Source organism: Danio rerio, chromosome 4, assembly GCF_049306965.1.
Source record: "Danio rerio strain Tuebingen ecotype United States chromosome 4, GRCz12tu, whole genome shotgun sequence".
Classification (NCBI taxonomy): domain Eukaryota; kingdom Metazoa; phylum Chordata; class Actinopteri; order Cypriniformes; family Danionidae; genus Danio; species Danio rerio.
The window spans coordinates 912821-940667 of NC_133179.1; the positions used below are offsets into that span (position 1 = coordinate 912821).

Sequence of the window (27847 nt, forward strand, 5' to 3'; positions counted from 1 at the left end):
GGTTGGTTTAAGTTCCAAGTTCCAAGTTTGAACTATTGCAGAAATTACATCTATATGTCAATACAAAATACCAAAAAAGCTAAATAAAATGAAAACAAACACAAAGTTACACGATTAAACATATTTCTACATCGATCTACTCGTACAGCATCCCCACGTCAGAGATCAGAATGGTTAAAAAGCTATTTAAATACTAATGATTAAAAGTTGTCCATGTTGATTTTAATATTGTATTTGTTTACAAAGCCATTAATAATCTTGCTCCTCAGTACCTTACCGACTTGCTCTTTCTGTATACTCCCTCTCGTCCATTGTCGAGGAGATCGAGTGTCTGCAGTTGCTGGTCCTAAACTCTGAAACACTACCAATTAGGGCTGCTCAATTATGGGAAAAATCATAATCACGATTATTTTGATCATAATTGTAATCACGATTATTCAAAACGATTATCAGTTGAAGTCAAAATTATTCGCCCTTCTGAGAATTTATTTTTATATACAAATATTTCCCAAATTTTGTTTAACAGAGCAATTTTTTACAGTATTTCCTATAATATTTTTTTCTTCTGGAGAAAAGCTTTTTTTTTTTTTATTTCAGCTAGAAAAAAAATCAGGTTTAAATATTTTGAAACCTATTTTAATAGCTCAATATTAATAGCCCCCTTAAGCAATATATATTTTTGATTGTTTGCAGAAGAAACTACTGTTACATAATGACTTGCCTATTAACCATTAAAGTGCTCGCATTAGGATGGCGTTAGATGTGTGTGTGCTCTGCTGTCTGAGGCTAAGCGCGGACCGCGCGCACACAGACACACACAATACCTGTCCGAGGCTAAGCGCAGCGCGCACACACACAACAGTACATGCTCTTTCGCTTTTTTAAAAATATTAATGATGCGCATCCCATGCTGCAAAAGTTACATTACAGCACATCTTTCAGTCACTTTTATATGGAACTGGAAAGGAGGCGGTATATGATGGAATAACTGTTTATCTCGATTAACGGTTTTTCATAATCGTTATGAGTCGAAATCGAAACCGGATTTTCGATTAATTGCACTGCCCTACTACCAATTCACATTAGACTTTTCCCCTCGAGTTTTGTTTAAGTCCAATTTAAAGACTTATTTTCTCTCGCTTTTAATACTCCTTGATCACTGTTTTATTGCTTGTATTTGTTAAATCTTTCTTTTATATTCAGCTTTCTTATCTGCCTTTAGTACTCCTATGTGCAGCACTGTGGTGGTTTAAATGTGCTTTATACATTAATATTGCATTGTATTGCTATTGTCATTAAACAGTCTAATGACCAAAGGTGTGGTGGAATGGTTTTGTCCTTGTTTGAGTTCTTTGCTTCCCTTGTTAATCTCATGCTGTTGTTTGTGTAGGTTTGTGAATCTGTTGCTCAGTCACATGTCCATGGAGGAGCTGCGGGAGGCAGCGTGTGATTGTCTGTTTGAGATCGTCAATAAAGGCATGGATCCTGTGGACAAAACCAAACTGGTGGAGTCTCTGTGTCAGGTGCTGCAGTCTGCTGGCTTCTTCAATGTGGAGCAGGTCAGCATCTCACACACTACACCACATATTCACATCAGCTGCTAATGAACAGTAGCAGCATACTTTATTGTCCTGGAAAGAAAATTTGGGGAATACTTTATAATATTTGCACACTAGGGAGTCCTTTATCAAGCATTAGCATATGGTTACAACGTGTCCGCAGGGTCTGAAAGTATTAAAAGTTGATAAATCGATATAGAGAAATTTAAGGCCCTTAAAAAGTCTTAAATGCTAGTTTGCAAGGTATTCAATTTTATATCATTTTTGATTGTGCAATATATGGTTGTATGCTAAAGTCTGCCTGAATTAAATCTGCGAATATCAGGATGCTGTGTAATTTATGAAATTAATAAACTCCTGCTAAACAAAGCCAACACCATTATTTCTGCAGTTCTATAGGCACTAACCTGCCGAATTAGCTAGATTAAATAGATTTTAATACAGTATATGAATAATGTTTTAGTTTTGGATTAGTTACTTTAATATTCAATAAATAAACTGTAAGTTAAGATCTCGCCAGTGTTTCTAGTTGAAACCTAAAGTGTTTATAAGGTCTTAAAATGTATGGAAAGAGTCTTTAAAAAGGTATTGAACTTCACTCTCTGTTTCCTGTATAAGGTGGTAATAGTTACTGCATTTATTTGTTCATTTATTTCTCATTGTTAGTTCATATTAACCCCTGTTGTATTAGCTGATGTTAACTAGCATGAGTCTGGATTTTAATACTGCATTGATGAGACTTTACTGTAAGGTTGTATTAGTTAATGTTAGTTAATGCATTTACTCACATGAACAATACATTTATTACTGCATTTGTTTGTTAATGTAAGTACAGTTCATTGTTATTTATGCTAACTCATGGCGCAATGTTAACAAGCATGAGTTTGGATGGTAATAATGCATTAGTAAATGTTTAAATGTTGCGTAATTAGTCATTATTATGCATGTTAGTAAATGCATTCGTTTTTCATTTACTCCAGCTGAACTAAAATGATAAGGATGATAAAAATGATAAGAAAAATATATAATGGTAAATACTGTGGAAAATATTTGGAAAGGAATCAATTTCACAGGAGTGCTAACAATTTTTTTTCTTCACATGTGTTTCATTAAATAAGACTTAACATCCCTTATTTCTTTCCTCTTGTGTTTGGTTTTTGCATCAGGAAGAGGATGTGGATTTTCTGGCCAAGTTCTCTCGGCTGGTGAATGGTATGGGTCAGTCTCTGGTGCTGAGCTGGACCAAACTCAGCAAGACGGCGGACGAGAAGATTTCTGCTGAAACGCTGCGTGCGGTCGAGTCCAAGGTTCCTCTGATGTTACAGCTGCTAATCCATGAAGACGATGACATTTCAGCTAACATCGTCTGCTTCTGTTACGACTACCTGCATGTGCTCAAACAGGTACACACACATACTTGCATACATGGTTTAAAGGGACTCTCCATAGGTGTAATCTATTTTATACAGTAAAAACAGCAAATTTTTAATGTGAAAAACGCTGTTAAGTATGATTAAGAGTTTTAAATTACAGGTAATTGAGATGTAAACCAGCTTAAAGTATAAATAGCTTAAATACGTCTCATTAAACAACTTTGTGTTCCTGTAAAGCACATAAACCTGTATACACATACACCCAAAACACACCACCTGTAAGAGTCACTCGCACATCTCTGTATGCACCAGACACTTTCTTATCAACACTGATGAAAACTTCTTGATATTATTAGTGTCCTCTGCAAGTGAGTGGGCTTTACAAACCACCTGTATGACACACTGCTCTCTATATGTATGAAGGGGGTAAATAAAAAGTGTATATTTATTAAATTTATAGCTTTTAACATAGCATTTATATCCTCAATTGTAAGTCACCTTGGACAAATGCATCTAGTAAATGAGAAAATGTAAACACAGATGCACACCCTCAGAGATGATCCACCCACAATGCTCATCTTCAGTGTTGTGTGTGTTCCAGCTTCCAGCACTCAACGAGCAGCAGAAGAGCAATGTGGAGGTCCGGCAGCATCACAGACTCGTATCATTTATTATTAATAGCTGAATGTCGCTGTATTGTTGATATCGCGTTAACATTGTTGATGGTTGTGCTTATTTTGGTAACAGGCGATCATGCTGGCTGTGATGAGCAAACTCAAGTATGATGACGAGTATAACTTTGAGAATGAGGTCAGTGTGATCTGTTTACTGTGCTTTAAACAGTGTCGGTCATGACAGTCAAGTGTTTGCAGATTTCTACCGTAATTTAAAGTACATCTATCATTCAGAAATTTTAAACAGCACATTAAGAAAATATAATGCATAATAAAATAGTAACATAGTGCTGCACTAAAACAACAAACGATAAACAGATCTATTTATTTTGCTTGTTTGTAGAGCAGTTGATTTTATTATGGTTTAAGAATAATAATTTAGCTTTTAATAAAGCAGACATTAAATGTTTAAAAAGATTGAATGAAAGACATAATTATATTTTTGAACTGTGAATCATTTGGCATTGTTTAGTATATTTTTTTTGTCCTTTTGATAATAGGTGTTTAACAGTTAAACAGTTAAACAGATAACAGTTTAATTAAATGAACACAATGTTTTTTAACAGGTGTAAGTCTCACGATAAAGTGCAGGGTGTCTGCAGGGTCTTAAACTCTAACATTTAAGAATTTAAATTTAAGGCCTTAAAAACACATAAATTGGCTGTTCTAGGTCTTAAATATTTCTGCACAGGCCTTATTTTTGTGATGTCCATGTAGCTCTACTTTTTTGTTGTTGCTAAGTTTTAGGTTTTTCAGCTGGCAGAGTATGCCGTTATTTCACTGACAAGTGTTGTAAGCACAGTATTACAAGTCAGGAGTCCAATCATGTAATAGGAGAGAGCGAACATACACGCCGGTTTCCTCTGTTTGTGGACAAAACTGCACACGAGGTCTCAAAACACAGCTGCTCACGTGCGAATGATCTGCTCTCGCTCCGTCAGACGATACAGACTTATGATTTTTGTGTCTTGTGTTTCCTCCTCCTCGTGCTTTTGTTCTCCAGAGATGCTTCAGCATACTGTAGTGTTAAGAATAGTGGACTGATAAAATGAAATGCAGTGTAGTTTTGCTACAGTAAAGTGTGGTGAATTTTAGTGTACTATACCCTATATTGTAAAAAAAAAAACAGCACTGGGTAATTTGTTTGTTACACATAGCCATAGCAACAAGTGTTACCACAACTGATCAATTGAAGTACTTCACTGTACTTTACTGAACACTGTACAGCAGAGACGTGTTCACTTTATTTTAGTTGCCATTATAAAATGAGATAGTGAGATTTATTTGAAGAGAATAGTGCAGTAGGCTATAATACCTTATCAAGTTCCCTATTTTCTATCACAGTTACATTTCTGCTTGCATGAGTTATATTTAAATGTTTTATTTATTTATTTATTTTATTAGTATGGTGCACCTTTTGACTCAGGTGAACAGCTTGCACGCTGCCGTGTTTGATTTGCGTCAGGTATAAAAGCCTCGTCCATTTTGTGAGGTGTGCGATGCAGCGCCAGGCAAAATCATAAATCAGAATTAAGATGTTTGTTTTTTTCCGTAGTTCAGTGGTGCATCTAACCTGTCTTCAGTACTATTCAATTTGAATACGTTTATTTTACCACTAATTTTGTTATTTTACATTTTCTTCCGCGTGTTTTTGATAATGTGATTATAGGTCCTAAATTTAATACTTAATGGTCTTAAAAAGTCTTAAATTTGACATTGTTCTCTGCAGAAACCCTGTATTAAGATTAATATACTTTGTTTTTTATGGAAACATGTTTAAAAAATAATAGAAAAACAGACATTTTTATTGATATTGGCATTTTTATCATAGATTATATGGGGGAAAACTTTAAACTAAAATTATAGTAATATTTATATCAGTCCTCAATATCAAACAATTGATGATTATTTTGATAAATCGTGAGCTGTAATGCGAAATATTGTGTGTGTGTGTGTGTGTGTGTGTGTGTGTGTTTTTTGTGTGTGTGTGTTCAGGGTGAAGATGAGGCTATGTTTGTGGAGTACAGGAAGCAGTTAAAGATGCTGCTGGACCGACTGGCGCAGGTTTCTCCAGAGCTGCTGCTGGAGGCTGTGCACAGAGTCTTCAACGCCACCATGCAGTAAGACATCAACGCGTGCACACACACAGCAGGAGTGCACTAAACATAATTTCTATGCCCTTCCCTTGCTAACCTCCCTGCGTCTCCTTTACTTAGATGTACATCATTACTGGGGCCAGACGTTTTTTAAATTTCTTTGCAGAAAATGTGGAATAATTGCTTATTTATGCAGAGGGATTTTTGTGAGCACAGTAAATAAAACATACCACATGAAATAAAAATAGAATAACTAACTTGAATGCAAATACATTTAGAACCACTTGTTTGATAAACAAAGCAAGTCTGTCACTTAGTATATCTACTAAAAGACAGGAAATGACACTACTATAAAAGTCTGCAGATTTCTGCACACAGGCTTTTTGTGGGCCTAGTCCTGTACACAAGTGTCCACTACCGGGGCATCATCTTTATATGGGTTTAAATGGAGCGCCCTAAACTCTTGAGCTCTTTGGAACTACACTGTTGTGATCCTTTAGTCTAAATTGAGTGGTCGAGGGTCTGTCCATGTAAGCTTCGCTTGTTGTGAAATGCACTTTATGGGCTAGCAAAATAAACATTGCACATATTGATTACACAAGGACTTTAAAGCATGATTGATTGATTTTCTTGACTTGTCATGATTATTAAATAACCAATCTAATTACAGTTATTAATTTAAACCAACTATGATTGCTGTATTTTTTTACTAGCCACAAGGGGGAGACATAAACCAAAATACAGAGACGTTGTTACTAATGATCTGATTTGTGTGTGGGCATCAACACCAACATTTTATTACATATTCATTCATTATTGACAATTAATCATTAGCTAAATCATACCAGCCGTATTGATGTGTGTTTGTGTTGTGTGCAGGAGCTGGCAGACGCTGCAGTTCATGGAGGTGGAGGTGTCCATCCGGCTGCTGTATATGCTGGGTGAAGCTCTTCCAGCATCTCATGGAGCTCATTTCTCTGGAGACTCTGCCAAAACCAGCACACTGCAGGCCATGATGAGAACCGTGAGTTTGTGTTCATCATCCTCTGAAGATATGCCGAGCAAAAACACAATCAGGACACTCCTTACATTATATACTTAAACTGGAGATGCACCAAATGTCCAAAATAGATGCACTCATGCTCACTGGAAAACCAAAGTGTGCTCAAATAACATGCACACAGGATATTTTCCATCTAGTCCTTTTTTATGGTTGTTTTATTTAGTTTTGTTTTTTAAATCTGAATAATTTGAGTTAAATTTAAAGAGTCAAAAATTACTTTAATATTACAAAATTAATTTTTAATATTTAATAAAATAGTAGCAAAATACAATGCAGTTTCACTTTTGGATCAAGTACATCTTGATATTTTGGTCCAGATTTTTATTTGCATTTCTAAATTTAACTAGAATACCTCTGTCAGTGAAAATAAATGCTGGCCTGGCATTAAACACAAATAAACATACATGACAGTTAATTATAATGAATAATTAGCTTTTTGTTTGTTATTTGCTTATATAGTATTTGTTTCTGTTTAAAATTGCATTTAATTAATTAATTAAAATCTAGCTTTGCTTTTGTCATTTGTAGTCCTGGAGAATCTTGTGACGCATTGAGTGAACATTTCACTTAAACATGATTCCAGCTGGTATTGTTTGTGTGTGTGCAGCTCGTCTCCTGTGGTGTCAGTGAGTATCAGCATTCCTCCGTCACTCTGGAGTTTTTCGAGACCGTGGTCCGCTATGATAAATTCTTCCTGGTGGAGCCGCAGCACATTCCCGCTGTCCTGGTGAGCATTTAAAGCATAATACATACTCATTTCACTCCAGTGTCACTCAGTGTTTTCTCTTTGTTTTGTTCAGATGGCGTTTTTAGACCACCGCGGTCTGAGACACAGCAGCCCAAAGGTGCGCAGTCGAGTGGCTTACCTGTTCTCACGCTTCATCAAAACCCTGCAGTGAGTCCTTCTGCAATACACACACACACATAGTGCTGTTTAATAATGTAAGCATTCGCACATTACTGTGATTTCAGAAAGAATTGTTTAACACTGAAGTCTGATGTTTATTTTAGCATCCCATAAATGTTTGATTTATTTTCACATTTGAAATGCGTTATTATAAAGTTGAAGTGATATTTCACAATTTTACTGTATTTTAAATCAAATACAAGTATGTTTGGTGTACTGAAGATATTTAAAAACCTTTTAAAATCCTAATTATTTCAGTCATTTGGTAGTGGATGGAAAAGCTGTTTTTGTTTCATGCGTTCTCCTCTTCCTAATCAACACGTTCAGTTAGCAAAGTGTGTTAAATGTGCATTTGAAGGAAATAAATAGTCACTTTTCACTTGTCCATGTGGTGCATATTTACTAGGGTGGGGCATCTAAGCTATAATGCCGATCCGATACGCATCTCGATACAAAGAATACGATCCGATATATTAGCGATACATTTGTGACATTGCGATGCAACACGATACGATTCACACCCATATCACGATACAATGCGATAATTCAGCACTAACTTATTAGATCAAGTTTATGAGATGATGTGAAAGAGGATGCTGTGCCATTGAATGAGTTTGATTATTTATTAACCAAGTAAAAACAAGACTTTTTTACAAACTGGCTCTTCTCTCAGAGCCAGAGTGTCAGTTTACAGTAGAGGGCCATTTTAGAACCTATAGCACATATTATTTAAGATTTTTCAAGATAAACAGAATGTATAAGTGCAATATATATTAAAATATATATATTTGCACTCTTTCAACATAAAGGTTGAGCATTGCACAACAAGAATTGTGATTTAACTTTTCAACTATGAAAACAAGTTTTACAAAGATATATTGTGCCACTGAATATTCAAAACTTAAGGTGGTGAACTAGCAGTGTTATGCTGCGTTGAAACATCACTGTCACTGTAAACAACAGGCTGATAAAAATATAACAAACCAGCAATCGTCTTGCTGTGAGGTGGTCAAACTACCCACTGTGCCACCGTGACACCCATTATTTTTATCATTATCATTATTAATAATATTATTATTATTATAATTAAATAAAAATTAACAGGAGGAGGTGTTTAAACCCGCCTAGTGCAGCAGTATAGAGAGGGCGGCGTCCGCAACACCCAGTTATATCCGCGCATAGGGTGGCAGAATAGAGGTCAGCGACACCCGCGCGTCCTCAGTTATATCCGCGCATAGGGCGGCAGAATAGAGGTCCGTGACACGTCACTTCATTTTCATAACCGGTCACTTTCGTTTTCACATTGTGTACCTGATACACTGAGTTGTAGTGTAAGTGTACACATCCGCAAATCCGTTGCTAAGGCTTACTTTATGTAGGTCAATTAAATTATGCGCCAAAAACAGGTTGACAACACTTGTTAATAAATAAAAAATACATTCTATATTAAAAATATAAACTGTATCTCGGAAAAACCGATGCATCTCGCAAAAAACGATGCATCTCGATTTGCTTCCAAAATTTCATTCATCCTCTGCTGCTCTACCGATGCACTCGCATCGTGCACGCGCATGACCGCGTATCGATACATATCGGTTAATCTTCCCATCCCTAATATTTACAGTGTCATTTACATTTGGAATTGTCTAATGCTGTTTGTGTGTGTGTGTGTTTGCACAGTAAGCACATGAATGCGTTTATCGAGGACATTCTCAGCAGAATACAGGACCTGCTAGAGCTCGCTCCACCGGTAACAGCACATAACCATCATCAGAGGCTGCTCTTACTTCTGCTGGAAACATGACTGATGGTCATGTCTCTGTGTGTGTGTGTGTGTGTTCAGGAGAATGGATTCCCAGCGCTGTTGAGCAGTGATGATCAGCTGTTCATGTTTGAGACAGCGGGTGTGCTGATAGTGAACGGTGAGTCTCCAGCAGAGCGTAAGCAGGGTCTGATGCGCGGGCTGCTGTCTCCACTGATGGAGGCCTTCAGGATGCTGCTGGAGAAGCTGCCGCTGGAGCCGGACGAGGAGCGGCAGACGGCGCTGGCAGACTGCCTCAGTCACGCTGTGGGCTTCGCCAGGTAAGCTCATTCTGTGAAACTCATTTCAGGACAGTGCTTTAAAGAGTTTTAAGACTAAACACCACAGACGTACAGATCTCCACACGTCCACTGCATGGGAGTATAGATGGCAGATTATTCAGATTAGTGCATATTTAAATATGACATGCATCATGTCTTTTAAAGATATGGATTGTAAATGAAATGAGTGTGGTATTTTATTGTCTTTTAGTTTTATAAAGTATTTTTGTATGCTGTGCACTGTTGATTTTTGACAAAACTTATAAATAATACAGAAAAAAACAATGAAAGAGGCCTGAATGAAGCCGTATTAGGCCAGCCAAAAGGAGCAAAATCTCCAAATGAATATGTGAAGAGTCTGCGATCCAGAAGTGTGTGTGTGTCGCTGTGCTCCAGCAGTGTTGTACAGTATCTGTGTTTTTTGTGCTCTCTCAGCCGCACCAGTAAGGCGTTCAGCAATAAGCAGACAGTGAAGCAGTGCGGCTGCTCGGAGGTGTATCTGGACTGCCTGCAGACGTTCCTGCCGGCGCTCAGCTGTCCTGTGCAGCGAGGGGCTCTGCGCAGCGCCGTCCGCTCTTTCCTGCACCGCATGATCATCTGCCTGGAGGAGGAGGTGCTGCCCTTCATCCCTGCCGCGTCCCAGCACATGCTGAAGGACTGCGAGGCCCGAGACCTGCAGGAGTTCATCCCGCTCATCAGCCAGATCACTGCTAAATTCAAGGTCAGACACAAAGCGCACTCACTGCTGTTAAAGAGCACCGATTTTGCCCCTTTTACAAGATACAAAATGCATCTCTGCTGTCTGTAGAGTGTGTAGGGAAGTTTCAGCTCAAAATACCACAAAAATACCTCACAATGTAAACACAAACAGAAATACACACTGCAATTCTCACTTGTTATTATTATTATTATTTGATATTTATGTTGATAAGTCGTATATCTGACTGTAATTGCATTTCAAAGTTTTATTATTTGGAATAAATCTGCTGTATTTCCACTATAGGATGAATAACATTGCAGCAGAAGAACTTAGAAGTGTATGATTTAACACATTTCCTTTAATATGTGCCGTGTAGTAATAATAATCTGGGTTTGTGTGTGCAGAACCAGGTGTCCCCGTTCCTGCAGGAGATCTTCATGCCGCTGGTCATGTCCATCTTTGAGGTGTTGTCTCGTCCCGCGGAGGAGAACGATCAGACGGCGGCGCTGGAGAAGCAGATGCTGAGGAGGAGCTACTTCAGCTTCATCCAGACCATCGCCAGCAGCAGCAGCAGTCAGGTCATGGCCAGTCAAGGTGAGGACACACACACACACACACACACACGGTCTGGACTCAGAGGTCATAGTCTAACATGGTAATGTATTTGGCTCGACCAGTCTTCACTAGCAAATCCTCAATTCTAAGCATAGTGTATGTGTAAAACTTGGACTGGGCATTGGCCTTGTGGAAGTTGATGCAGACACGCAGGGATCTTTCTCGGTCTCTTACCAGGTGGCACTTTCCACTTCTTTATTAGGTTGCTGTAGTAGGTCTGTTTGGTCTTCCTCTAGTCTGGATGGTGAATTTCATGCATTACTGTGTGTGTGTGTTTGTGTTTGTGTGTGTGTGTGTGTGTGTGTTCGTGTGTGTGTGTTCGTGTGTGTGTGTGTGTGTGTGTGTGTCTCTATGACAGGAGCAGAGAACATCGAGCGCGTGCTGTTCACCATCATTCAGGGCGCTGTGGATTTTCCAGACCCTGTCGCTCAGAAGACCTGCTTCATCATCCTGTCCAGACTGGTGGAGCTCTGGGGTAGCCCAATACACACACTGCACACACACACTACTGTTGACACACACAATGTGGAGTTCAGATCTAATATTTCAGTCAAATAATGTCAACTTAATTTAAATAGTAGATGGGTGAAATTAATGAAAGCTGTAGTTTTTTGCTGTCGTTTTAAGAAGCTGAGAGAAGTAATGAGTTATATTAACTATTATATGTATTTTTTGTGCTAAATTGGTATTTATATTTATTTTCTGTATATTAAAGTCTGCATTTTTGTAAGAAACACTCAAAAGTAGAACTTTGGAAACCTACCAATCAATTTGGAGTAATAAAAATAATAATGTGTTTTTTTTTTATATATATATATATATGTAGCGCCACCTAGGTGTATTAAGTTTAAGATAGCGCTCCAGGTTCAATACACTAAACGCCTACAGATATGTTGAAGTAGGCCCCTCTGATATATTTCAATGATTTAATGTAAATAAGGCAGATGAGAATATAAATATTTGCTGTGTTTGAATAAATTACCAGAAATAAACTCTGTGAATAATAAAACTCATAGATAAATCAGAAAATATATATAATTTAATTAGAATAGAAATGTAAATATTGGGAAAAACCCCAGATGTAAAACAAAATACAAAATATAGAATTTATGCACAGCTAAAAGACAGTAAAATGACCCAAAGTCAAACCCAGCAATTTACAGTACAATGAAGAATATTAATTAAACCAATATAGAAAAATACCACCTTTCTACACTCTAACAATTAACTTAAACTTATAAATCAACAAGTGACTAAGAGTGACTGAATATGTTTCTCTTTGAAAGTGGCTACAATTGTGTCACTAAATTACACACTGAATTAACCCTATATAAACTATTAGTATAAATCTATACTGTAAAACACGCAGCAGTATTTTATGCTCACTGCATCTCCATAAACAACTCAAAACTCTGTGGGCCCACACACTCACACATTCATACACCCCCCGTTGCAGGCCTGTATAGCTGCTAGTGTACGTTGTGGCCGGGAAAATGAAAATGGCCTCTTCACTCTCCTGAGCACAAATAAAATTAAACAAGATACCTCAGATGAAGATGACCTTGATCCAGATGACAGCAAACCAGATGCCAGCGATCCAGATGACAGCGATCCAGATGACAGCAATATATGACAGTTCTCCAAACTGACAACACTTGTGAACAACGGGCCAACGAGCCGCGATCGATCGGCGAACTTCTGCCGCGGGTCTTTCAAATCCTCACTTTCACTTTTTCTCTCCAGCTGATGAGAGACAAATCTCACGTAGTATTCAGGCTATTTGTGGTGCTATTTGCTCCTCTTTGACTCTTTCAGCGTTGTTTCATACTAATCTAACAGTCTCTTTTTTTTTTCTCCTCCTTATTTTCGGTTTAACCGTCTCTCTCTCAGTTCAGCTTTAGTCCTCCGTAACTGTCAGTTGACAATCTAGGCATTTAAAAAATGCTCACTCACTCTGAACTGACTAATAACTGACACTGGAAACTTATGATGAAAACACACCGCAAACTTAAAACAAACACAAAACAAACTCAAAGTAATCAAAAACATGTTGTTCACACGCAATATATATTACTATCTCTTGTTTTTATTCTCCGTGAATGTTACGCAATCATAACAGCCGCGACGCGAGTCTCCCCTTCAGTTTCCAAAACTGCCGGCTGTCCCCTCTCTCCGCTCTCTCTTCCCAACAGCCAATCACATTTCACACTCCACACCAGAGGGCGGGACTACACGCATATAAACCAATAATGTAGGAACACCTACCAAACTTGTTAACCCCATGTATTTCAGTGAAGGTTGATCAAACTTGCTATCTTATCATATAATCATATGATTTTTGTTATGTATAGGGAGGGAAAAGCTGAAAAAATAGAACAAATTTATTTAAAAGCAGATTTTCTAAATATGAACAACCAAAATTGAAATCAGAGTAATTAAATTGAAAAACTATGAATAAAAAGTAAACCAGTCTCTGAATAGTAGTAAAGGACTGTTGTTTTTCTCAGGTGGAAAAGACGGTTTGGTGGGATTTCCGGATTTCATCTATAAGCACATTATTCCCGCATGCTTCATGGCTCCTCTGAAAACAACCTTTGACCTTTCAGATGCGCAGACGGTTCTGGTGAGTCCATCAGTCTGTGTGAAGCAGAGTTTAGTTTGATGCAGATGAATGAAGATCTGCTGTTGTGTTGCAGACGCTGTCCGAGTGTTCGCTGACGCTGCACATGATTCATCTCAAAAGAGTGAGTGTCAATTACAGAGCAGTTCAGCATCAACACACCAGCATTACTGCAGACATTAACCTGTGTGCTTCTGTGTGTGTGTGTGTGTGTGTGTGTGTGTGTGTGTGTGTGTGTGTGTGTGTGTGTGTGTGTGTGTGTGTGTGTGTGTGTGTGTGTTTTAGGGACCCGAGTGTCTCCAGTTTCTGCAGGAGTATCTGCCCTCACTGCACGTCTCTCCTGAAATCACACAGGTTTGTTTCAGCTTTTATTTATTACAACACTAAAAACTACACTAAGCCTGTCTGAGTACATATTATTCATTAACCATGACATAAAATAGACTAGACTCTTATAATATTTACTAGGGATGTAACGGTATCAGAATTTCACGGTACGGTAATACCTCGGTATGAATGTCACGGTACGGTATTTATTGAATCATTTACAGGAAAAAAAAAACTTTTGAAAATACTCCAAAAAAGTGCCAAAAGTGTCAATGACATACAAATTAGCCATCTATCTGTTAGCTTTGAAACAGGAACTTCAATTTTAATAACAAAAAAATTATTAAACCATGTAAAAAAATAAAGTTTCAATTTAGTATTGTTGAAAACTCATCACATTTAACATTTAATCACTCACTTAGATAGAGATGGGTTTAAAGAAAAATTATCATATAATTATAATCTGGTAAAAGCTGGTATCTCTGGGTTATTTACAATGTCCCCTGCAACAGAAAAAAAACCCTCTCATTTGGGACTGAGGTTTCTGGGACAAGAGAGATATGACTTGGCCCATGTTGACAGCAGTGGGGTAACGTTGTGCATTGTCTTTCCCCCACTTGAGAAGACAAACCATGAGTGAGATAGAGATCTCTTTGCGGTACAAGTCAATGTCTGCATCAATCTGAACAGTGTGCTGTGTTTCTGCAGTCCCCATGACTGTTATTAGTCGTATTCCCCAACTTGCAGGCACGTGCACACATAGGGCTCAACCTGTGCAGTGCACATGCCCTTTTTAGTCTTGGATAGAAAATGCCCTTCCAAAACGATCAAAAGTGCCCCCGCGACGCGACACAACCTCCGTCCAGTCCAGCCCTTCAGTAGGCGCCCGACAACACCTCTCTTGAGTATGCGCGCTCAACCCCGCCTCGGCGCTTTACAATACGCGCGCCACAACAGCTGATCAGAACGCGCGCGACAGCACCGCTATTCAGCACGCGCGCGGCGACAACACCCGCTTTAGGTTCGATCATTTCCATCTTTTTTTCATCTCCGCTACTAGCAGCACACTCCATTTCCGCATTACTGGATCTGTAGCGACAACAGACCGCAAAGGATTATGGCCACGCCGGGGCTGATGGGAAATGAAGTTTTAGCTACCTCCCGTTCGCTTCATTCGCCTGAGCAAATTTTCTCTGAAGACCTATAGTTTTACCGAGTCATGCGACTTCGGTAATATCGAAAAAATTTAATATTGCGGTATGACGGTATTTACAATACCGTTACATCCCTAATATTTACTATTTATAGAGCACACATTGAAATTGTTAGCACTTTTAATTATGTAAGTTTGTAGACATGCCTATGGAGTATTCACCATCCAGACAAATGTCAACACATATGCAAACATGATCTTAACAAATTAAAATGCTCTTAAATTGAGGTAAACCTTTTAATAATTATCAGAATATTTTCTCCACACCTAGAGAGCATTCATACGTCTAATGTTGTTTTTGATTCAACATTATAATGACTTTAAGTTTGTTTTGGGGCTTATCTGAACAATATCTATGTAATAATAATGCTGTTGTTTCTGCAGACTGCAGTATATGAGTGAATGTGTGATGATGGTGTTGTTTCTCCTCAGGAACTGTGTCAAGTGCTTCAGCAGCCGGATGTTAAAGTCCTGAAAAACTACATGAAGGTATTTACAGTTTTATTATGAAAACATCATGCATGTATTCTGCAAATAACAAGTCTTTCTTTAAAATAAGGTCTTTGCACACTGAAGTCTGAAGTTTTAGTATGCGTATCAAAGCACACTCACAAACCGACACACAAAGTCTGATGTGTATTGCAGGGTGTCCGCAGGGTCTTCAAAAGTATTAAAAGTTCATAAATCAATAATAAGAAAAAAAAAGGCCTTTAAAAAGGTTTAAAAAGTCTTTAATTTTGTTCAAGCATTGTCCAAAGTGTTTGACTAAAATGTAAATAAATATATTGATTTTCCTCCTAATATTAACATATTATTATGATCAGGCTTCTGGCCAAGCTCCTCCGTCCGGGTAATTGTAACAAACGCTGGAAGGTGATGTGACGCTCTCCACATGTAGGGAAGCGAAACCAACAGCAAAATGGGCAAATGTAGGTTTGCGTACTCCTGATTGGAGAAAGACTAGTTTAAACAGTGGCTGAAATCTATCGCTGAAAACAACCACGTAATTTAATCTTTCAAGCGTAGTTTCTTCAGAGCTTATCCAAGTTCTCTTGTGCTCCATTGATTTATTAAACTACAACTGTTCATTAACACCTGTTTATAAAGTTAAAGCTTTGATACTGATTAGAACTTGAAGTGGCGACGAGGTCCTAAAATATTCTGAGAAGGCCTTTTAAAGTGTTAATACGGATTTGAAATTACCTTTAGGATTCCTGCTTATACCCTGTATTAATTAATCCGTTATGAAATAATTCGCACAACAATGCAGTCTTACAGTAGTGAGGAGGATTTTGTTGTCTTCTCCTGCTTAGCAAAAGAAGAAATCCTTCCCATTCTTAGATTGTGGAGAAAGGAAGGAGATCCACCTCTTTATATAATCCTCACACACTTCGCATTTACTTCAGGATGTCCACGGCTCCGTCACGACTTTGCTAGAAATACTGGAGGTTCGTTTATCTGACGCCATTTTGGATTTTACCGATTGTACGGCGGCCATGAAATGTCTAAACACCTTTTCAGATGGGAAAAACTAACCTGATTCTATTTATTTATTTATTATGACGGACACAAGTTTTGGAGGCAGTGTGTGTGTGTGTGTGTGTGTGTGTGTGTGTGTGTGTGTGTGTCAGTACAATTGACACAACGTGAGGTGGAATTTGTTAACCTGCAAAAATTACGGAGAATTTCAGATTCATTATGCAACAACCTTTAGACTGCATTCGAAGGCTTTGTTTGTGTGTTTGCGCAGGTTTTTTTCCAGCAGGCCAAACTTTAAACCTGTAAGTGTGAAGCGGAGGCTGACAGACAGCGCCACCTACAGACCACCATAATGACAGAGCTTTAGCATAGGAGCTACTTTTGCACTTAAAGAAGCTGAACCACACCCATCCTGCCTGCGGGACACCGACCCAACAGGAGTCACGTGGGGATTGGCTGGCACGTGACGTGACCACGCCCCCACACTGACCTTGGCCCAATCAGAGTCGAGCTCTCCACAGCGGTTTAGCCACCCAGACTGAAAGTGAGGTCTGTGATCGGACGAGACGGAGAGCCAATGGGGTTTGTGAGGGTGGGGGGCGGGGCTTCTGGACAGAATTTCAAAGGAAATCATTTCCACTTGAAATGCACCGTAATTGTTACAGAGGATTCTGGTGGTTACTAGAACGAGTTTAAATGAAATGTTTATTATTTCTTCCTTTTGCGTGCGCGAGAAATCAGATTTTTTTTTTCTCAAAGTTCTGTTTAAGAAGGGCCTGATTCAGATTATTTAATTTAGTTGTTGTTATTTTTTAATTTGTAAAAATGAAGCATAGGTTTTAGTTTGAGGTGATGATGAGGTTAATAAATGGAAGTGCTCTTGATGCAGACTCGACATGGCAGAAATGCTTTTTTTTATGATTATTAATTTTGAATTGCTGCTGGACGATCTGCAAACTGCAAAAAAAAATCTAATTTACTTTGTCTTGTTATAAGTCCAAATATCTAAAAATTCTTTAAGCATTTTCTTGACAAGCAAACAAATATTTTGTGTTAAGAATTGAGTATAGTATGTTTTCCTTAAAATAAGCTAAATAATCTGGCAGTAGGATTTAACTTTGAAAAACAATATTTTGCTCACCCCATTGGCAGATTATATGTTGTTTTAAGAAGAAACTCCTGCAATTGTGACACTTTATTAATAAAAAGTAGGAAATATGTTTGTTTTTTTTGTTTTTTTGTCTATAAAATCCTTCTGGATTTAAGAATCTTTATATATTTGGATTAGAAAAGACCAAGTAAAAAAAGCAGTTTATTTACAGTGCAGTCCCTCTTTTTATGGCATTCCCATCATATAAAGCAAATGCTGTACTGTAACTGGAACAAATCAAACACTAAATGTTGACCCATTAGCTGTTGTTTAATGCCTTTAAAGCCCATCTGAAATATGCAATGTGTGCAACTGTGAAAATACTGCTGCGGTGTCCATGTTTACACTGCTGTTTGCTAAGTAAACACAACTCACAGCTGAAGCCTGTACCATGAAACTGAATCAGCCAGATTACTTTCAGTTTAGTTTGCAATAAAATCTTGGGGTTTAGGTAACATGATGTCAGCCGGACTTGTGACTCTTTGTTGCCATGCTAGCATGGAGCATCAGAGCTGTTATCTAAAACCCAAGATTATTGCAATCTGAACTGAAGACTAACCAGCTGATCCGGCTTCAGATCTCTGCACAAACATCTGTCAAAATGAAACAGAAGTGTTATTGCTGACAGAATGAATTTGTTGTTGTTGTGTGTGTGTTGGATTATTAATTCAGCCCTGGTTCCTGAAAGCCATCAGACGACACACACATTGAGGATGATGGTAGGAAACACCATGCTAACCCCATAAATGCAGCACTTGATGACTGTAAAGGTCGTTTCAGATGCGGTGCAGAGATGCTCCAGTCCTGCTGCTGGTGGTCAAACCCAGAGTTTATGCCAAATAAGAGGAGAAAGAGAGAAAACATGCGCCAGGTAGACTCAGTATCTGTGTGTAAAGCTGATTTATTTTTGATATGCCGGGACGTGCCCCCTTCACTCCCTCTGTGGATGTTTTTGTCATGACCAATAAAGTATTTACTAATCTCAGCTTGATTTCCAGCGTAATCCATTCCACACGGAGACGGTCTGATAATGGAGACTTTTATTTTGACGTAAACATGTCTTGTGCACCCTTCACCCAAAACCAAACACAGGTGACTCTTCAGCCGGTGTAGTAAGTGCAGAATGTGTGAATGTCGGCTCTTCAGCTGTGATGTTTAACCTTTAATCACAGCGATGGGTCTGAGTTTGATGGCTTTTTTACTGATGCCGGCATCATGGCATGTGTTCACCACGTCTGTCACGTTCTTGTAGGACTCAGGAGCCTGAAAGCACAAGATCGATGTGAGTACGTTTTCATTTTTGGGTGAACTGTTCACTTAAACACAGGGTTCACACGGTCATGAAAAGCCTGGGAAAGTCATGGAATTTTTACAAGGCATTTTCCAGGCCTAGAAAAGTTTTGGATAAACAGAAAAACCCACAAAGTTTTGGAAAAGTCATGGAAATTAGTTTAACAAATATCGGTTAACTTGAATATAGGTTAGTTGTCTTTACTTCTTTTCTGTCTTCGGCATGGTCTCACATTATGAATGCTGTGCAAGCACTCATTTATCTTCGGCTTAGTCTTAATTTCAGAGGTGGCACAGTGGGAAAGAACCACCATGTGTAAGCATTATCTAAATAAATCTTGCATACAATAGATTTAAAAAAGTAAATTCAAACTAAAAAGATTGTTGTGTGTTTTATGATATACTAAAATACATTAAAAGTGTATTGTTTTTATTATTATTTACCATGTATGCAAAGACAAAGTAAATTTTCATGACTTAATGATTTGTGAAGTCCTGGAAAAGTCATGGAATTTTAGTAGTAAATGTGTGTGAACCCTGTAAACATTTTACTCACTTCGCTTGTCTCATGTCTCTGTCTTCTGTTGAACACTGAAGATGATCTACTGAAGCACAGCTGGAAACCGGTAACCATTGACTTTTTATAGTATTTGGTTTTTGCTATTTCTGCGCAGAATTGTGTTTAACATCTGTGGAATTATTTTGGGAGTATCATAACTAAAACTTTAAATATATGAAATAAGTAATACCTTTTTAACTTGGATTGAATGTTCACAATGCAAATCCAATTAAATCCACTTTATTGGTAAACGAAGCAAGTCTCTCATATAATATGACTTTACTAACTATATTGTAAATAAATCAGATGAATATTGTCATATTGGTCTATGATGTAAGTGAAATTAATAAAAAAAACGGAATAAATATCAATTTACACAAGTAAATAAACAATCAGTGATGGGCTAATAATCTGCAGAATTCTGCATGGGCCTAGTTATCAGTTTTCAGCATTGCTTCAGTATTTCATCTTCAGTGTTCAACAGAAGAAAGACATTTGGGTTTGGAACAGGTGAAGGGACAGTAAAGGATAATCACTTTCAGTTTTGGGTGAAGTGTGCATTTTAAAAGCAAGTTTTTAAGATAACACTTGAACTCTGGTCTCTCTGAACACCTTGGTGATTTGTATCAACACCTTTACCCACTGGGCTTTTGGTGCCGACTACATTTTTCAGTTTTTCTCAAAATATATTTATCATTATTTTTTATTATAAAGCAAAAACTGTAATTGCACAATAAGTTATACTTATATATTGGACTTCCATTTCTTTCCCAAAGGTTATTTAACAGATTTGTTCAACACCATTAGTAAACTATTATAAAGGGATAATTCCCCAATAATGAAAACATTGTAAATGATCAATTTCTTAGTGATCGTTTGCCTTCACAAGAACTCAGTCTGTCATCAGTAGTCGTGACTGTTGATTTGGACTCATTTGTATGTGTTTAATTTTAAAAACCGGTCACCATTCACTGCCATTATATGAAGCACCAAGAACAACCGATTCAGCTCAATCCTCTCTAATGTTCTACTGAAGAACAAAGTCACCTACATCTCAAATGACCTGTGGGTGAGTCAATTAAAAGGAGATGGTAACTTTTGGGTGAGCTATCCCTTTAATTTCTACTTTGATTTATCTTTGCCATGATGACCGTACATCATATTTCCTTTGTTATTTACTATAAGACACTAATGCTCAGCTTAAAGTGACATTTAAAGTTAACAGTAGTGTAATTTAAGTAATTGGACAACAGTGATTTGTTCTGTAGGCAATCAGATGAAAGACTCACCTCCTCCATCACCAGCTTCGGTGACGCCACCCTAATAGCGATGCCCATGTCTGCCAGTTTATCCAGAACATCCTGGAAGTCCAGGTTGCGTCTGGATTTGGCTCTGGATAAAGCTCGACCCTGCAGAAACACAAGCACAGGTTGATTCATGAACACACACACAGTACATAAGTGTGTATACTCATGATCATGTGACTCACAGCGCCGTGACATGTGGTGCCGAACGTCTCTGTCATGCCCTGCTCTGTGCCTGTGAGCACGTAACTGCAGGTGCCCATGGTTCCTCCAATCAGGACTGGCTGACCGGTCAGCTGTAGACACACACTTCAGGTTAACATAGGCCTTCATGATGAATATATATATATATATACAGGTGAAGTCAGAATTATTAGCCCTCCTGTTAAGTTTTAATCCTTTTATAATTTTTTTTTACCCTCAATATTCTGTATTACATTACTAATTGTACATTAAAATTGTATAGTAATGTCAGTATTTTTCCAATATGGTGGTGTTTGTTAAAAACTGGGTGAGCAGAAGAGTGTGTTTTGCATATGTGTGCGTGTTGCTCACCTGATAGTCTACAGGTATGAGTGGATGGTGTGGAGGAAACGCTCTGGTCGAGCCCTTCCTATGCACCAGCAGTGTTTTCTGCCGGCCGTCCACCATGTGCTCCTCCACTTTGGCGATGTTGTGCGAGACGTCGTAGATCACGTGCATGTCCAGATCATCTGGTGTGGTGCTGAACACTTTGGAGAACGCCTGAGGGTTGAAGGTAAACAACTCAAACACTCCATCCCACAATGCAACACAAGGGTATTTACATTTAGAAAAGTTATTGTTCGGATTGACTCCGCTTTGGTGATGTTGGTGTCTGTTTTTGCTTCATTGACTTCTATTATAATCACGTTTTTTAATTGCGAAGCCATGACAGCAGATGATCATGCATTCTTGGTTGATGCTGGTTTTCCCTGTTGGGAAGAGACGGTGTGATTTTTCTCAGACATATGAATGCATGATTATCTGCTGTCATGGCTTTGCAATCAAAAAATGGGAATATAATAGGAGTCAATGGAGCAAAAACAGCATCACCATCATCAAAGGGGGGTCAATTTACCAAGAGTGTATTACAGTTACAAAGCATTTTCCCAAAATATGCATCTAAATAAGATTTGTCACTAAAAAATAATCTCATTAGCTCAAACACAAAGTTGTGGCCAAATTAAGGAAGTGGAACAAGTAAAAGCGGAGAAAATTACAGAATTACTTCTTAGTTTCGGGTGAACTAGTGCTGTAATTTTAATTGTTTTAGTTTTAGGTACAGTAAAATAAGTATTCTGGTTGATGTGCATTTGTAAAACAAGCTGAGGAAAATTGTAGATATGATGTTAAATCCAGTTATTATGCATTAACCTGTCGTGTGAGGAAGGTCATGGAGGATCGGTTGACCCAGGCGTAGTTTCCTGCTGCCGCCATTCCCTTCAGATAATCCTGGCCCTCCTCTGACGTGATGCGCGCGCACGCTAGCTGCCGGTCGTTCACTGTGATGCGGTCGCGCTTCATGGCCTTCTCCATTGCCACCAGGGCGTCTGCAGCAGAGAAACAAAGTCAGAAATGAACCGTATACCCACAATAGTACATTTGAGGAAGCATTATGAAGTGCACTCAACCTCACAATGCACAGCAATATCTGAAATCGCCCCATCTACCCTCAATAGTGCACAATTTGAGGAAGCATTATGAAGTGCACTCAACCTCACAATGCACAGCAATATCTGAAATCGCCCCATCTACCCTCAATAGTGCACTATTTGAGGGAGGATTATGAAGTGCATTCAATCAAGCCCTCGATGCACAGCGATGAGTCTAGTACTAGTGCACTATTTGAGGGAGCAGCCACTTCTAGTGGTGTTTGAAATCATAGTGCACTCAAGCAATCCCACAATACTTTGAGCACTAAAACAAAAGTAGTAACATAACAAATGACTAAAACTAAATATAAATGGTTCTCTAAATTAAAATCATTAATGAAACCAGATAAAAGTGAAATGTACAGCATATTTAAACTCTTATATCGTTATTAAAACTAATGTATTTTGCTCTGGTAAACTACAACTACTAAAAGTAGATGTATAGAAACTACAAATAAATGTTTCTCAAAATAAAAACTAGAACACAACTAAACAAAAACCCTTACACAAGCTCAAACTGACATGTACAGCATATTAATAAGTCGTGTATCGTGTAAAAGCAGTGATGTTGTTCCTCACCGGTGGCCACCTGATGTCCGAGTCCTCGGCTGCCGCTGTGGATCATCACACACACCTGCCCTTTATGATCGATGCCCATCTTCTTGGCGGCGTAATCATTGTAGATCTCGTCCACCACCTGAATCTCTGCGTAGTGGTTTCCTGCACCCAGAGTTCCCAACTATAGGAGACACACAAGGCTTAACGATCATACATGCAGCGGAACGAGTGTTTTTGTTTTTACTAGCTTCTGGTTGAAATGTGAAGTTTGTAAATGTAAAATTGTGGTTGAAATGTAAATGTTCAGCAGAAGAAGTCGGGAAAGCATGATTTAAGAATCATTTTCGGATAGAGTGGGGATCTTTTGGGACTTCGCAATCCTCGTTAATGTAGTTTTTGCATTTTTTATTTTCCCATCATGCACCTGTGGCAGTCCTCTCTTCTTGGCTTTGGAGGAGACTTTGTTTGGGTCGGCCTGCAGCATGCGTCCGTACTCCTCACAGTGCTCTTTATCCTCCGCCCAGGCGTATCCCTCCCTCAGAGACCAGTCCACACCCATCTCCAACGCCTCCTCCAGGTCCCTACACACACACACACACACACACACACACACACACACACACACACAGACTGTACTGCAGATCCTCTCATTCACTTCAGCAGTTTTACGTCTTAGATTTTTTTATATTTGTTTTTTTATTAATATTTTAAGATTAATTCTTAATGTAATGTATTTTTTTTATTTAATGCCATGCCAGCAACCAAGGCTATTTTCATGGCAGGAACATTTCAATAATAAATGATATACAATTAAAAATCAACAAACAAATGAATACATAAGTTAAATAAGATTTTTAGTGTTTAAATTATAAAAATTCTACAATCTTTTCTGGTGTCACTTTGCTAAGAATGTCCTTAAGAGAGTTCATTTCATTAAAGTCTTCTTAAAATCCATTAAAATCAGTAAAATGTGTTTTACAGTAAGGGGAATTGTGCAGCACAAACACTGAGTAGGGTTTTCATCTTGGAGCAAAAAACTGGGGGTTATTTTTGTACCATTAATTCTTAAATTGTTATGGTCATCTATTGTTTTTATTATTATTATTATTATTATTTAGTGTTTATGTTAGTGTAAATTAATAAATGCAAAAAGTACTTTATTCTTCTACATGAATTCTGTTTTATTTCGTGTTTGGGTTATTAATTTTGTATTTGCAGTTAAATAAATGCAAATTTATACTTGTGTTGCATTTATTCTCAGATTTTTATGATTAGTTAATTTTTTTTATTTAGTGTTTAGGTTATTTATTTATTTGCAGCAGTCAGCAAGCAAAGTAAGACTTGTGCATTTAAAGTATCACACACATTAACCCAGACGTGTGTGTTTGCATTGCACAGACTGAAGCTGACTGCATGCACAATCTGCTAATGAACGAATAAAAACTGGAGCTCAGGCTTCATATAGTCATGAAAACCTGGGAAAGCCATGCAATTTTGACATGGCATTTTTCAAGCCTGGAAAGGTTTTGGAAAAGTGATGGAAAACAGATATCTGTATACTTGAATATAGGTCAGTTGTCTTGACTTCTATTCTGTCTTTGGCCAGGCACATACTCTCACATTATTAGTGCGGTGTAAAATGATGATCTAAATCAATTTACATAGATATACATGTAAATAGATTGCTGTGTTTTATAATATGCTGTAATACATTTGAACATGCATTGTTTTTCTTTTACCACGCATATGCAGACATTGCATGAAAACAGGTCATGAAAATTGACTTGAAAGTCTTGGAAGCGTCATGGAATTTTAGTAGTAAAAATGTGTATGAACCCTGGGAGCTGATGTTGGGCACAGGTGTAAAACTGTGTGCGTTTCTGCAGTGTTTACTTTGCACCCATAGGAATGACGCCCTTGGAGCCGACTCCGACAGGGATGTGGTCGAAGAGAGACTGTGCCAGCTGCTCCTTCACCGGCTGAACGTCGCCCTCATCCAGGTTTGTGCGCAGCAGACGAACACCACAGTTAATATCGAAACCCACACCGCCTGAACACACACACACACACACACACACACACACACGGATATTTAATGATGAAATATCTCAGGATAACGAACAAGCACATTATTAGCACATACCTGGAGAGACGACTGCGTCCGGATTCTCCATGTCGAACGCTGCCATGTTCCCGATAGCGAATCCGTATCCTGAGTGAACGTCCGGTAAACCGATCGACCGCTGCAAAAACACTCAGAGTGAGAACTGAGCATAGGTGCATGATGAGCTGATCAGGACTGTGTGTTTAACTCACGTGCACGATTCCTGGCAGAGCGGCCACATTCCCAATCTGCTTCATCGCAGGTAAGAAACCTCCAAACCCTGTGCAAACACCAGATAATGTTGAGAAGTTATTAGAACAACTACTTTAATATAATGCACAACTAAAGTGGTGACGCTGTGATGTGGCTGGTTTACTTTAGTGTGCATTATTTTCCAATTTTGCATTATTCTACTTGTATATCCAGTTCAATAATGGTGTCAGTTTTGGATCTTCAGTTGTGAAGTGAATTGAGTTCAGCAGTAAAGCAGCTCTATTAGAGAGGAGTGTTGTTATTCTGCTCTTTAGCTCAGTGTTGATTCAGTTTAATTCAATAACAGTGTTAGTGTTGTGAAAATCAATCATGAAACAAACTGAATTTAGTGAAAGAAGTGGCAGACTGTTGCTGTTATTCAACTCTCTTTTGTTCAATGTTGATTCAGTTTAATTCAATAACAGTTACTGTAAAAATCAATAATGAAATTAAAGATTTAGGTTAAGCAGTAACGTTTATTATTCAGTTCATTGCAGGTGCTGAGGTGTGCCTGGTTTTCTAATAATCCAACAGTTTAGAGTCAGTCATTGTGCTTTTCCTCAGTTCAGGTTCAGCTCATATAGTGACTGTGTGAGGGTAATGTGTCATGCAAAAGGTGTGTTTTATGACATAAAGCTTGTGTGCTTTAATAACATGTGTTTTTCTGTGTTTATCAGTGGTTGTAAAGTCAACGCAATCCGTTCCACAACTCTCCATGCAAATACTGAGGCTGAACACCAGAGCAGGTAAACCTGAGCGACTCAAAGCAGGTCTAAAAAGGGTTTAAGCATTAAAACAATAATACAACTCTCGTACAGATTGTATAAATTATCATCATAATATAACAATTACAATTGATTTAAAGGAATGCATAAACTAAATGTATGCATAGGAAGATAAAAATACATGGAGAACAAATGTTCATGTAAAAACGTATTCAATGATATAGGTAAATAGTTAATGAACAAAGCTTTAGTTATAGGTTATAATGAGCTACATTGTTGGTCTGATTCGGGTAGCTTTACATGAACAAATTCAGACATTCTCCTTAATATAATTTCAGAAAATTATTCTTTGCAAAATATAAATTGGGAAATCATATTAGCAGCCAACGACTATCAAAGTACAACCATGTTTATAGTAAATTAGATAGTGTTGATGTTTTGAAGTCATACTAGCATACTAATTCTGATTAACTATTCAAATTAGCAATGTAAACAATATACAGACAATTAAATGAACAAATGTGCGAATAAAAAAGCCAACTTTACCTCTATCAAAGGAATAATAAACTGTAAAATTATTTTAGGCCTACAACAGTGAATTGAAGACCTTTTAATGGCCTAAATTTAATTTCTGAAATGTAAAGACGACTTAATAAACCGTAATGGGTGTTAAATGTAAATGTAGCAAAACATCTTGCACTTTTATTTGACTCATTTAAACACAGTAACTCTATTCTCATCGCTGTTTATTGATATGAATGACTGAATATTAGTTGTTACGGAAAAGCAGCTGTTGTTGCATCACCTCCTCCGCGACAGGCGTTTCTCAGCTCCTCGAACATCAGCTTTTCCAGCGGGTCATTGACATAAAACACTCCTTCCACCTGAACACAGCACAGAGACAGCTAAATACACGACATTAATTCGCAAAACCACCATCGAATGAGGAGCAATCTGAATGGAAAACAGTTTGACAGCTGCATAAACAAACAAAACAACACAAAATCAGCACATAGACGCTAGATAATAAAGTAAAATATGACCAATTAATAAAACACCATTGATTTTGATGATAATGTAAAGCCGACATGTTTTCAGTTAGTGTGTTTTTGACAGCTCTTTTACCAGCATATTCGGCACGAAACCCTTCTTGATCCGCCAGCAGTTTTTGTGTATTTTATCCAGATACTGGAGCTCATCGTTGTAAGAGCGACTCATTTTTATTGTCAATTATCAACGCAGATTTTGACAGCGAACTTTCTCTACACGTTACGCCGACTCGCGCTCTTCTTCGCTTGTTTTTATACAGAGCTCCCCGGGTTTGTCCAGCGCCGCCTGCTGATCACACTGAATTCAGCAGCGAGCACATACCATATTATGTTTTTTAAATATGTTTATAACTATTTTTTACTTCTACCGTTTTTTTTTAATGATTTAAACTTGGATAATAATTATTTCTTTGATGCAAACTGTTTTATTTAATATGTTAATACATGTACTTTAAGTTTTTTAAGTTTTAAGCAC

At 37.9% G+C, this 27847-nt stretch overlaps 2 protein-coding genes across 3 annotated transcripts in view; one reads left to right on the forward strand and one right to left on the reverse strand.

Annotated features, from left to right (window-relative positions):
• The window catches only part of xpot (exportin, tRNA (nuclear export receptor for tRNAs)), a 98836-nt gene extending 81233 nt beyond the window's left edge, over positions 1–17603 (forward strand). The window contains exons 8-25 of one of the 2 annotated variants that reach the window (XM_073946224.1): positions 1391–1559; positions 2726–2962; positions 3534–3572; positions 3680–3742; positions 5602–5726; positions 6582–6726; positions 7373–7492; positions 7566–7660; positions 9353–9422; positions 9516–9754; positions 10190–10475; positions 10859–11048; positions 11428–11544; positions 13577–13692; positions 13766–13813; positions 13975–14043; positions 15662–15718; positions 16980–17603. In XM_073946224.1, the coding sequence (XP_073802325.1) occupies positions 1391–1559; positions 2726–2962; positions 3534–3572; positions 3680–3742; positions 5602–5726; positions 6582–6726; positions 7373–7492; positions 7566–7660; positions 9353–9422; positions 9516–9754; positions 10190–10475; positions 10859–11048; positions 11428–11544; positions 13577–13692; positions 13766–13813; positions 13975–14043; positions 15662–15718; positions 16980–17006 (2212 nt within the window). In that variant the 3' untranslated portion in view covers positions 17007–17603. 2 annotated transcript variants of the gene reach the window in all.
• Positions 17604–18883: 1280 nt separating this feature from the next.
• rtcb (RNA 2',3'-cyclic phosphate and 5'-OH ligase) lies at positions 18884–27586 on the reverse strand. Its single transcript, NM_213103.1, has 12 exons — positions 27449–27586; positions 27129–27207; positions 25559–25626; positions 25386–25485; positions 25136–25292; positions 23667–23823; positions 23264–23423; positions 22407–22582; positions 21567–21755; positions 21197–21307; positions 20997–21116; positions 18884–19121 (listed from the first exon to the last, which is right to left on the reverse strand). Exons 1-12 carry the CDS (start codon positions 27539–27541, stop codon positions 19014–19016), a joined length of 1518 nt encoding a protein of 505 aa, NP_998268.1. The 5' UTR covers positions 27542–27586; the 3' UTR covers positions 18884–19013.
• Between the last annotated feature and the right edge of the window lie 261 nt (positions 27587–27847).